The 13,296-nt window shown below is 44.3% G+C and overlaps 2 protein-coding genes across 2 annotated transcripts in view; both read left to right on the top strand.

The window, feature by feature from the left end:
* Positions 1–13,296, top strand: part of COL8A2 (collagen type VIII alpha 2 chain) — a 293,599-nt gene that overhangs the window by 14,799 nt on the left and 265,504 nt on the right. The window lies entirely within an intron of this gene.
* On the top strand, positions 2,872–12,879 carry LOC131204519 (uncharacterized). The gene is made up of 3 exons (XM_058195901.1): positions 2,872–3,755; positions 4,194–4,836; positions 12,805–12,879. Exons 1-3 carry the CDS (start codon positions 3,403–3,405, stop codon positions 12,877–12,879), a joined length of 1,071 nt encoding a protein of 356 aa, XP_058051884.1. The 5' UTR covers positions 2,872–3,402.

Here is a 13,296-nt window from a genome sequence, read left to right as displayed (position 1 = left end):
ACGTGGGAGAAAACCTGAATAACCAAAGACCTACATACAAACACCCGCAAAAACCTCAGAAAACACACACACACACACACACACACCCTTGTTCAAATGCAACTTTGGCAAAATGATTGAGGAAATTTGCTCCTTTTGAGGGGAGGGAAGTGCTGTGCCACTGCTTCTTGGGGCTTGCAAATGGGTTTTAGAGAGAAGACAGCTTTTTCTGCATGTGAAGCACCATGCAGCAACACAGAGAGAGCGCAGAGCAACGGATGGCCGGAAGAACTAGAATGGACAGACTCGGATGAAGAGCCCCTCTGTTCTCCTGCCAGCAATCAAAATCCAGATTTACTGCATCCAGCTCAAGATGCTTTAAGAATGGATGGAGAGAGGCTCTCCTGGGTATGAGATTTATTTATAACGTGCCAGGAACTGAATTTATTTCCACTCTTGCTGTCTGTCAGTGGCAGTGGTGAAATCTAAATTTCTTTCCTACCGGTTCTGTGGGTGTGGCTTGGTGGGGGGGTCATGTGACTGGGTGGGCATGGCTATGTGACTGGGGGATCAAAAGGCAGAAACTCACTAACAATGTCCTGCTGGAGCAGGGTTGGACTAGATGATCTCCAGGTTCCTTCCAGCCCTGGATTATCCTCTGAAGCTACGTCTAGTGCCAGATTTATAGTCCTTCCTCTCCCTGTCCTTTTTCCTCCCTCCCTCCCTTCCTCTCCCTCTCCTTCTCCTTCCTTCCTTCCTTCCTTCCTTCCTTCCTTCCTTCCTTCCTTCCTTTCCTCCCTCCCTCCCTCCCTCTCTCAAATGACCCTCCACCCCTCATTTTTTGCCTACACCCCCCATTTTTTGCCTAGCAGGCTTCAGCTTTCTTATCGTTTAAAAAATGCTTTTAAAAGTTAAAAAAAAAGGCTCTGACAATCAGGCATCTCAGCTGGGATCATCAGAGCCTTGTTTTAACCCTTTAAAAGGATTTTTTTACAACCTCTTCAGCCAAGAGGTTGTAAAAAATGCTTTTAAAAGTAAAAAAAAAAAGCCTCTGACAATCGCGTGGCTCAGCTGGGCATGGGTGGGGGTGGGCAGGGATTTTTGCTACCGGTTCTCCGAACCACCCGCCGCCATTGCTACTGGATCGGCCGATCCGGTCTGAACCAGGAGCATTTCACCCCTGGTCAGTGGGCAAACTGGGACAGGCAGGGAAATCCTGGTGAGCATCCGAAGCCCCTGAAAAGCTCCACGGTGAGGTGTGAGAGGGTCCTTAATGCTATTGGAGCTTGGCTGCTTTCTTGCAGACGTCTCATTACTCAACTAGGTAACATCATCAGTGCTAGTAAGGAATGGGGTTTGCTCTCTCACTTTATATTCTAATGGCTTTCCCCATCAGTGTTTGTGGGGGTGATCTTAGAGATTCTTTGGTTTGGCTGTTTACTGTCAACTTGGCAGTTCCTTGATTTGGGGTATTGTTTACTGCTTGAGGGTCTGATATTAATCTTGGAATTAATCTCCACTCATTGTCACCCCAGTATTGACAGGGCAAGTCACTAGAATATAAACTGGAAGCAAAGCTCACTTTTTTAAAAAAAAAAAGTTTTTGTTAAGCTTTTGACTTTTAAAAACAGAATTTATTTATTTATTTATTTATTTATTTAATTATTTAATTAATTAATTAAATTTTTATACCGCGCTTCTCCCAAAGGACTCAGGGCGGTTCACAGCCAGATAAAACAACAGTGAATAAATACAAAATAAAACAGTAATTAAAAAACTTATTAGATATGGCCCCAAGTTAAAATGTATTTAAAACAATAAAACCCACTAAATAAAATTAAAACCGAATAAAAACATCTAAAATTCTATGCCAGTCCTGCGCGAATAAATAAACAGGTCTTCAGCTCGCGGCGAAAGGTCCGAAGGTCAGGAAATTGACGAAGTCCTGGGGGAAGTTTATTTATTTATTTATTTATTTTGTCACAACAATATATGTAGGAATCATACAAAAGATTATATAGTATATAAACATATATGGGTAAATATAAGGAGGTATAAGCATATATATAGAAAGAAAAAAAGAAAAACAATAGGACAGGAACGGTAGGCACGTTTGTGCTCTTATGCACGCCCCTTATGATCCTCTTAGGAATGGGGTGAGGTCAATAGTAGAAAGTTTTTGGATAAAGCTTTTAGGATTATGGGAAGAGACCACAGAGTCAGGTAAAGTGTTCCAAGCACTGATGATTCTCTTACAGAAGTCATATTTTCTGCAATCTAGATTAAAGCGGTTGACATTAAGTTTAAATCTATTAGTTCGTTCCAGAGGGTGGGAGCCCCCACAGAGAAGGCCCTTCCCCTGGGGGCCGCCAGCCGACATTGCTTGTCTGACGGTACCCTGAGGAGTCCCTCTCTGTGAGAGCGCACGGGTCGATGGGAGGCAAATGGTGGCAGTAGGCGGTCCCGTAAGTAACTCGGTACTAAGAATGAAGAATAATACAAAAAACACATTAAAAACAATAACAAACATAGCATTACATTATATATTGTTTTACAGCTTTCTGTATCGACACAGATCTATGTTCTCTATTTTTGTTCAATTATTCACCTAAGTATTTATATTTACATTGTATTTATTTACACAACCATTACTGTCAGGTTAACGAAGTACTGTAATTTACACTTCCTGATTTTAACCCAATTAATTTAACAGTCTGAATTATTGTTTTGATTCCTTTTTTCTAACCATTCATATAGTTTGTTCCACACTCTATAATAATCCGACTCTTCCCTTTTCTTAATTTCCAATGTCATTTTATCCATTTCTGCACATTGTAAAATGTTTCGAATGACCGTTTCCTCTACTGGTACGTTATTTTGTTTCCACCCATATGCAACGGTAATCCTTGCTGCCTGTCAGCCTCCGCTCTAATCTTCGTATACTTTTGAATAGTTTATAGCAGTAGATAGAATGTGAAATGTTTATGCTGTATTATCTAACAATTATAGGAATCAGATGTATCATATCACTGTACAGGGTAGGGGAAGGGAGCCTATTATGAGTGTCGGCTGACATAACCTTGTGGGGGGGGGGATTAACGGCTGAGGATGAATAACGCGGGTTTTTCCCAACTGAAACTGCATTCCTCGAATGACTGACAACTAGAGACCTGTGGAAGAAGATTACCACGAGGGGCCGAGAAGGAGTTGGCATTGGACCAGACCAGCCTGACCTCCTGAAGGAGGAGGGACAATTGGGGGGGATATGATGTGTTAGCCTTATTCTGTCTCAGATCCAACTTTATACGCTGCCATCATGACTGTAGCTAGTAAAAGTACTTGTCTTTAATTCAAATGAAGTCAAGGTGTTTTCTTTCTTAGCTATAATCAGAGGTAGTCTGACATTAAGTTGGATCTCACAGCATGTCTTCTAACCAGGATTGCAACCGCAATACCGAGGGAGGAGAGTTTAAAAATGTGAGGGAGAGCCAGTCGCTGGCTGAATCGGGGGAGGCGTCCGGAGGAATTCCTGCTGCCACTTTTAACCCTGAGCTGGAAGATTGCAGAGATCGGTGGATGGAACAACTACAGCTGGAAGATAAAAGTTGGAAACCAGACACAGAAGAGCTTCCCTCTGGAGTGACAAAAAGGAAGAAAAAAGAGAAGTTTAGGTTTTCGGATTGGCAGGGAGAGCAAGAGATAAAGGACAAGCTCCAGTTAGAGGAAGCCTTGCGTCTTTTCCGTGAAGTGAAAGTAAGGCAAGCAGCCCGTCAAAGGTATGGAACCCCGACCCGGGCCTCCTGGGGGGAGGGAGAAGAGGAGGAAGATGACACAAGGGGCCCAGCTGGAGGTGATTCCCTGGGCAGAGAGATTTCCGAAGAGCCAGAGCCACGAACCCTCTCCCCAGAGGAAGCTGAATTGGATGTGGGCCGCGCGCCACCTGCTGACCAAGCAAGGCTGCGCAGGGGAAGGAAAAAGCCAAAAATCCCCCCCATATTAGAAAAATTTGATGGAGATGCGAAGGAGCTGGAATTGTTCCTGGCGATAGTGAATGACCACATGTTAGACTGGGGGGGAGATTATTGGTCACAGGCAGCACAAGTTAGAGCTGTTACCCACAATTTGACCGGAAGAGCAGCTGCATGGTTTGTGTCGCTGTATAAAAACCACTCCCCCCTACTGCAAAATTACGAGCATTTTATTACGGCACTAAGGAGGAGGTTTGAGGACCCCCTGGCGGAGCAGAAGGCCAAAGGTCGAATGAAAACCATCAGGCAAGGGAGGAGACCGGTGGCTGATTATACCCAGGAATTCAGTGATCTAGTCCCCTTGATGAGAGGGTGGTCGGAGGTGATCCTGGTCGACTTTTACAAAGAGGGCCTGAATGGAGATCTCTATGAACTGTGCCGGGCACGAGCGTCTCCAACCACATTGTATGGCTGGTATACCCTGGCAGCAGAGATGGAAATTGAGCTAGCGAAGGACCGTAGCAGAAGGCAGCGCACTGGAAGACCGTACCCGGCCCATTCTCCTGGGTGGCCCTCAAGGGACACGCCTAGACCAGAGGGAGGGAGACAACGATCGACTGCGTGCTACAGATGTGGAAAAGAGGGCCATCGGGCAGCCGACTGTCGAGTGAAGTTGGTTCCAAGCACGACCCCTGGTGGTGGGAAGGAAGCAGTGAAACCAACTGCTAAGGCGCGAAAACCGGCAAAAGTGGAGGACGGCATTGCCAAGAAGGGCACGCCCATCCAGGAGGACCGCGAAGCGTCGACCGACACTGATGACAGCAAAACCACATCGGAGTCCGACGAAGACTTTCTGGTGAGTTGGGCACGAGGCCCCTTGGACATTCCAGTCAACCTGCATGTTCCCTCCTCGGGCAACAAGGGGAAATGTTAGCATTACTAGATTCGGGATGTACTAGATGCATGATCAGTCCCGAACTAGTAGAAAAAATGGAACTAAGGTTGAGAACCCTAAGCAGGCCCATAGCATTTGCCCAGTTGGATGGCAGTGTGGCAGGGGGAGGACCCGCCCATTTCGTAACAGAACCCATAGAAATGGAAATTGGAGACCATCGCGAGATTTTAAACTTCATAGTAGCCCTGGAATGGACCAACCTTTGGTACTAGGACTGTCATGGTTGCGAAATGGAACCCCATATTAACTGGAGAACGGGAGTCTTACGGTTCCGCTCAAGAGCGTTAAAAGGAGGAAAAGGGGGATCCAAGAAGAGTCAGACTATGGCCATGCTCCAAGATAAGTGGGGGGCAATGGTTGAACGGATAGATGGGGAGGAAAGGATACCTAAGGAGTACTGGGACCTGCGGGAAGTCTTTAGTGAGAAAGCATCAGACGTTCTACCTCCCCATAGGCCTATTGATTGTGCCATCGACATCCTACCGGGGGTAAAACTTCCAAAACCAAAAGCTTACCCCATGACCCAAAAAGAATTGGGAGAGCTGCGAAAGTTCATAGACAAAAACCTAGAGCGGGGCTTTATCCAACCAGCTAGGCCTCGCGTGGCCGCACCTGTGATGTTCCGGGAAAAGAAAGACGGCTCATTTCGTCTGATAGTTGACTATAGAAATTTAAGCAGTGTCTTGAAAACATATACCCCATGCCGCTCATGAAAGATATGTTAGCACACTTAGCGAAGGAAGTTCTTCACCAAATTGGACCTGCGAAGCTTACTACAGAGTCCGTATAAAGGAGGGGATGAATGGAAAACCGCTTTCAACTGTCCACTAGGGTGTTTCCAGTTTAGTACTGCCTTTTGGTCTACAGGGGCGCCTGCAGTTTTATGCAACTGATAAATGAAATACTCCATCAGCATTTGTTCAAAGGGTTCTTGTCTACCTTGACGACATACTCATCTATACAGAAACTATGGAAGAACATATTAAACTAGTAAGAGCAGTTCTCAAAAAGTTATTATCTGCTGAACTGTATTGCAAGCTATCCAAATGTGATTTCCATCAAACTAAAATAGACTACTTAGGGTATCGCATTTCAGCGGATGGATTGGAAATGGATCCAGAAAAGGTGAAAGCTGTTTTGGAATGGGCCCCCACGCACCGCAAACAGCTACAAAGTTTTTAGGATTTGCAAATTTCTACCGTCAATTCATCCCTCCTTTGCTCAAATTGCTTTGCCAATCACCAACCTCCTAAAAACTAAAGGAGACACTAAACCCAAACCATCACTGCCCTCGAATGGACAATGGAATGTCAAGCACCATTTGAAAAATTGACACGACTCTTTGCTGCCGAACCAATTTTGAAACACCCCGACATGAATGTTCCTTTTGTAATACAAGCAGATGCCAGTGATGTAGCAGTCGGAGCCGTTTTGCTCCAAAACAATCCTGATGGTAAACTACAACCCTGTGCTTTCACTTCTCGAAATTGACTGAAACTGAAAGACGATGGGCTATTTGGGAAAAGGAAGCATTTGCAGTTCATTGGGCCTACGAACATGGAGACATTTCTTAGAAGGTTCAAATCATCCGTTTGAAGTTTGGACTGACCACAAAAATCTAGAGGCCCTAAAACTCCTAGAAAACTTTCACCTAAACAAGCCCGCTGGGCTCAATATTTTAACCGTTTAATTTCACCTTACATTACATTCCGGGAGGAAAAAACTTCTTAGCAGATGCTCTCTCACGGTTGCCCCAATACAATTGCACTCGCTCCGAGGTAGTTCAGCCAATACTTCCCGTGCAACAGTTGGCAGCTCCAGCTATAACTAGAAGCCACTCCAAACCCGAATCCTCTCCCAGATGAACTAACCAAGTCATTTAAAGAAGCTTTAAACACCGATGACTGGTACTTAGCGCATTCCATGAATGCACACTCCGTGATGGACTAGCTTGGATTGGAACAAAACTATATGTTCCTCTCTCACTCAGAGAAACCATCCTACTACGTTGCCATGATGCCAAAATGGCAGGACACTTTGGATTTGTAAAAACCTTACATCTTCTTAAAAGACAATTCTGGTGGCCAAGTCTTAAAAAGGATGTACAAGCATATGTAGCAAGTTGCCCTATTTGCGCATTGTCAAAAAGACCTCCTGGAAAGCCTCCTGGACTACTACAAACGGTAGCCAGGCCAGGAACCCCATGGAAAGAAATATCCATGGATTTCATAGTGGAACTACCTGAAAGCGCAGGCAATACAGTTATATGGGTTGTAACTGACCTTTTCTCCAAACAAGTCCATTTTATTCCATGTTCAAAAATACCCTCCTCAAAGACCCTAGCAAAATTGTTTGTACAACACATTTATAGACTCCACGGAGTTCCTGACCGCATTATTTCAGATCGAGGAGTTCAATTCACTTCTCACTTTTGGAAAGAATTTTCGACTTATTGGCTCCGCCAAGGATTAAGCTCCTCCCATCATCCCCAGACTAATGGAAGTTGTGAGCGTTCGCACTCTGTACTAGAACAATATTTACGTTGTTATATTAATTACCAGCAGGACAATTGGGCAGACCTCTTACCTTTCGCTGAGGTTGCCTATAACAACTCAGTTCATAGTAGCACCGGATTTACTCCTTTTAAAATAGCTTCAGGTCAAGATTTTGTACCTATCTCTGAACTTCCAAAAGAAGAAACCACAGTTTCCTCTTTGTCAGAATGGATAGATCAAATACAAAGCACCTGGAAAATGACTATAAGGCAAGTGACGATGCTCACCGTGCACATAAACAACAAGCAGATAAGAAAAGATCCCCTGAGAACAAATACAAAGTGGGTGATAAAGTTTACCTTTCCACAAAATATCTTCAAACCACCCAAAAATCTAAAAAACTTGGACCCAAATATGTGGGACCTTTCTCCATAGTGAAAATCATCAACCCCGTGACTGTACAACTGGACTTGCCAAAAACACTTAGAGAATTCACCCGTTTTCCATGTGAGCTTGTTAAAACCAGAGCATACTTCCACTCTCCGTACCCATACACCCCTCCTATACCTATTCTCATAGAGGAGAACAGCATTTTGAAATTAAAGAAATATTAGATTCACGGAAACATAGAAATAAAATTCAATATCTTATTTTGGAAACACTTCCCTTATCCCAAGCTGAATGGGTAAACAAAGAAGATGTTCGGGCTTCGAAAAGATAGCACAATTCTATAAAAATATCCTGACAAACCCTAACTTCTCTTTTTCCTTTCTAGGACTGGCGTCCTTGTTGCAGGAGGGCGAATGTCAGCCTCCGCTCTAATCTTCGTATACTTTTGAATAGTTTATAGCAGTAGATAGAATGTGAAATGTTTATGCTGTATTATCTAACAATTATAGGAATCAGATGTATCATATCACTGTACAGGGTAGGGAAGGAGCCTATTATGAGTGTCGGCTGACATAACCTTGTGGGGGATTAACGGCTGAGGATGAATAACGCGGGTTTTTCCCAACTGAAACTGCATTCCTCGAATGACTGACAACTAGAGACCTGTGGAAGAAGATTACCACGAGGGGCCGAGAAGGAGTTGGCATTGGACCAGACCAGCCTGACCTCCTGAAGGAGGAGGGACAATTGGGGGGGATATGATGTGTTAGCCTTATTCTGTCTCAGATCCAACTTTATACGCTGCCATCATGACTGTAGCTAGTAAAAGTACTTGTCTTTAATTCAAATGAAGTCAAGGTGTTTTCTTTCTTAGCTATAATCAGAGGTAGTCTGACACTGCCGTTAAAATAGGTAGTATTAGATATTGCGAAGATTTGTCTATTTTTGCAAAGCTCACTTCTTATGGCACTGATGATGTTACCTAGTTGGGTAATGAAACGTCAGCAAGAAAACAACCAAGCTCAGAGAGCACAAAGGACCCCATCATGTCAACCTTGAGGTTTTTTTTTTTTAAATTTGAATTTATATCCCGCCCTTCTCTGAAGACTCAGGGCGGCTTACACTGTGTTAAGCAATAGTCTTCATCCATTTGTATATTATATACAAAGTCAACTTTTATTGCCCCCAACAATCTGGGTCCTCATTTTACCTACCTTATAAAGGATGGAAGGCTGAGTCAACCTTGGGCCTGGTGGGACTTGAACCTGCAGTAATTGCAGGCAGCTGCTGTTAATAACAGACAGACTTAGTCTGCTGAGCCACCAGAGGCCCCTATTTTCCTTTTAATGGTGGGGTGTAATGGGATGAGGAAAAGCAGGAGGCAGTGATGAAAACGGGCCAGATCCACCCTTAACATAGCTGCTTTCTAAAACCAAGAATACTCCCCTCTACATTTTTCCCGTCTCAAAACATCTGTGATGTTTACATTTCTTCAGCAACTAGGGAGACTTTGTGGGTTCCTTTGTTTAATAATTAATTATAATAATAATTAATAATCTGCCCTCCTTCTCTCCCCCCCCCCCCGCTTCCTTCCCATGAGACGTCAAAGACACATGGACTGAAATAACGTCTCTTCCCTCAGGGTCCTTTCTCTCCATGTGGTTCTTCAGGACTGGGTTGAATTAAATAAGATTAGTCAAGCAGAGAAGAGGGATGTTTTCCAGATCAGTTCACACATCCTGCTTTTAGGGGGATTCAAGGACTTCTGCAGGGACTTAGTAGGTAAGACACTGAGCTTGTCGATCGAAAGGTCGGCAGCTCAGCGGTTTGAATCCCTAGTGCTGCCGCGTAATGGGATGAGCTCCTGTTACTTGTCCCAGCTTCTGCCAACCTAGCAGTTCGAAAGCATGTAAAAAATGCAAGTAGAAAAATAGGGACCACCTTTGGTGGGAAGATAACAGTGTTCTGTCCGCCTTTGGCATTGAGTCATGCTGGCCACATGACCACGGAGACATCTTTGGACAGTGCTGGCTCTTCGGCTTTGAAATGGAGATGAGCACCGCCCGCTAGAGTCAGGAACGACTAGCATGTATGTGCAAGGGGAACCTTTACCGTTACCTTTAGGACTTCTGCTTTTGTCCTTTGTGGTTGCCAAAGCATCTCCTGAACTTGTAGAGAAGCGTTTCTCAATGTGGGCAGGCCACAGGAAGAATGTGTGGACTTCAACTCCCAGAGTGCCCTTCCCATGGGGAATTCTGTGGCTTGAAGTCCACACATCTTCAAGTGGCCCACATTGAGAAATAACTGTTGTACAGGATTGCTGAGGGAAAATCTCAATGCTCCTTTTTCCATGCCTCTTTCAACCACCAGAAATGAAGTGTTAATTGGCACCCTGAGGCATAAATTTACAATGGCCACCGGCATCTATTCAGAAGTACACTTATTTATTTCAGTCTTTATAGCTGGTGTGTGCATGTGTGCACGAGAGACAGAAGGAGGGAGAAAAATAATATCTGAACACAGCTCAAATAAGCAGGTGCTTTGGTTTAACAGCGCTTAATGCATTGTAACTCTAGGTCACAGTAGATCACACGCTGGGAATTGCGAGAGACGAAGCCTGTAATTCTTCTGCATCTGTTCTTAGAGCCACGTTTGAACCCCTGCCAGGTATTTGGGATCAATGTGATTCTGAGAATCCAGAGAGAGAGAGAGAGAGAGAGAGCTCCAGATATTTAGAATCTACGCTGTGAGAGCCAGACCATCAAATAGCAACAACATGCTTTAGAAACTTAAGATTTGTAGTTTAATATTTCTCATCTCCATTTAAAAGTGGCAGGCTTGGGACTGACACATCTTTTCTGAGATTTTAGAGTTAACAGAATAACGGAGTTGGAATGGACCTTGGACGTCTTCTAGTCCAACCCCCTACTGAAACGGGGGACCAGTGGTGGGGTTCAATTTTTTTTACTACCGGTTCTGTGGGTGTGGCTTGGTGGGTGTGGCATGGCTTGGTAGGCGTGGCTTGGTGGGCATGGCAGGGGACGAATACTGTAAAATCTCCATTCCCTCCCCAATCCGGGGAAGGTTAGAAATCCTCATTTCCTCCCAATCAGCTGGGATTTGGGAGGCAGAGAATAGATGGGCCAGTCAGAATTTTTACCACCGGTTCTCCGAACTACTCAAAATTTCCGCTATCAGTTCTCCAGAACTGGTCAGGACCTGCTGAAACCCACCTCTGCGGAGGACCCTATACCAGTGATGGCTAACCTTTTCTGGACAGAGGGTCCAAAACACGTGGGTGCGCCTGAACCCCCCAAATGCAATGTGTGTGTGCCACCTGTGCATGCGTCCCGCCCCCGCACTGCCCTACCCCGCACATGCACTGCAGAGATTCAAGGACCAGCTGGCTGGTGGGAGGCGGAGCTGAACAGGGGCGATGGCTCACGTGCCCAGAGAGCGGGTGCTGTGTGCCACCTGTGGCAGTGTGCTATAGGTTCGCTATCATGGCCCTATACCATTTCAGACAGATGTCCAATCTCTTCTTAAAAACCTCCAGTGATGGAGCACCCACAACTTCTGGAGGAAAGTCGTTCCACTGATCAATTGTTCTGTCAGGAAATTCCTCCTTATTTCTAGGTTGCTTCTCTCCTTGATTAAATCTAAAATGGACACCTAACATCAAAAACGTCATCAAAAAAGCACAACAAAGAATGTTCTTTCTGCGCCAACTCAGAAAGCTCAAACTGCCCAAAGAGCTGCTGATCCAATTCTACAGAGGAATTATTGAGTCTGTCATTTGCACCTCTATAACTGTTTGGTTTGGTTCTGCAACCCAACAAGACAGACACAGACTTCAGAGGATCATTAGAACTGCGGAAAAAACAATAGCTACCAACCTGCCTTCCATGGAGGACCTGTATATTGCACAAGTCAAAAAGAGGGCTGTGAAAATATTTATAGATCCCTCACATCCTGGACATAAACTGTTTCAACTCCTCCCCTCAAAACGACGCTATAGAGCACTGCACATCAGAACAACTAGACACAATAACAGTTTTTCCCCGAAGGCCATCACTATGCTAAACAAATAATTCCATCAACACTGTCAAACTATTTACTGAATCTGCACTACTATTAATTTTCTCATAATTCCCATCACCAATCTCTTTCCACTTATGACTGTATGACTGTAACTTGTTGCTGGCAATCCTTATGATTTATATTGATATACTGACCATCAATTGTGTTGTAAATGTTGTACCTTGATGAACGTATCTTTTCTTTTATGTACACTGAGAGCATATGCACCAAGACAAATTCCTTGTGTGTTCAATCACACTTGGCCTATAAAAAATCCTATTCTATTCTATTCTATTCTATTCTATTCTATTCTATTCTATTCTATTCTATTCTATTCTATTCTATTCTATTCTAAGACTATCATTGAGTGTACCTTATGATTCTTGAGGAACATATATTTTCTTTTATGTACACTGAGAGCATATGCACCAAGACAAATTCGTTGTGTGTCCAATCACACTTGGCCAATAAAAAAATTCTATTCTATTTTATTGATTAGTTTCCATCCGTTGCTTCTTGTCCTCCGTTCAGGTGCTTTGGAGAATAGGTTGACACCTCCACTCTTCTTTGGGGCCATCCCTTAGACCGCATGATTCACTTAACTGCAGTGATTTGCTAAACAATTGTGGCAACAAAAGGCATAAAAGCACCCCTAGGGTACACATGTGCCTCACTTAACAACTGCCTTGCTTAGCAATGAAAATTTTGGACTCAGTTGCGGTCATAAATTGAGGACTACCTATATAGGCAGCTTGAAGCTTCAAGCCACGCAATGACTTCCTGTGGGGATCGCACTGGATGATGAGGTCAAAGCACAGCTCACGCTCAGCAGACACAAAAGGAAGACAGGTTAAACCAGGCTACAGCAGAGGGAAGGGGCTCTCTTGCATACCGCTTCCTATCAGTTTCCTCTTGATGGTGCCAAGTCTCTTTCAAGCCAACATCGGACAGCTTCATTCCTGAAGAATCCGACATGTGCACAAGCAGCAACGCGTTTGCTCCCTCCCGCTGAATTTCTCTTGTTTCATTCCGCGGTCATTTTTGTATGGAAAGGTCTAGCAAGACGGGATCTTTTTTTTATTATTATTTGCATTTATATCCCGCCCTTCTCCGAAGACTCAGGGCGGCTTACACTATGTGTAAGCCTTCCAATTCCTTCCCAATCAGGCTGTTTTTGTAGAGTGGGAGGGAAGGGGAGCTGAGAAGGGGATTTGTTACGGGGCCTTTGATTGCACAGTACCGGAAATCTTCGGCCTCTGGGGGAAAAGATGCAACCTCTGTGCAATCCAACCTTCTCCAGTCTCGAGGATCGGAGCAGCATTTCTGGAACAAATGACAAACCATTGATGAGTTGTCTAACTGCTAATGATTGCAATGCATCAGGAATCAGGATTGTGTATTTGTTGACTGACTTATCTCCCTTGTAGCC

The sequence above is a fragment of the Ahaetulla prasina genome, chromosome 10 (assembly GCF_028640845.1).
Source record: "Ahaetulla prasina isolate Xishuangbanna chromosome 10, ASM2864084v1, whole genome shotgun sequence".
In the NCBI taxonomy this organism is placed as follows: Eukaryota; Metazoa; Chordata; class Lepidosauria; order Squamata; family Colubridae; genus Ahaetulla; species Ahaetulla prasina.
Note: the sequence above shows the minus strand (reverse complement) of the source record. Positions and strands in the feature narration are given on the sequence as shown.

What these genes read in the sequence shown, in the direction of transcription:
- LOC131204519 (XM_058195901.1), top strand. Translation starts at nt 3,403, where the DNA reads ATGTCTTCTAACCAGGATTGCAACCGCAATACCGAGGGAGGAGAGTTT. An exon ending in AGGCAAGCAGCCCGTCAAAG is followed by an intron (nt 3,756 to 4,193) that starts GTATGGAACCCC and finishes TACGGCACTAAG; the next exon opens with GAGGAGGTTTGAGGACCCCC. An exon ending in GAGGCCCCTTGGACATTCCA is followed by an intron (nt 4,837 to 12,804) that starts GTCAACCTGCAT and finishes GTCTCTTTCAAG; the next exon opens with CCAACATCGGACAGCTTCAT.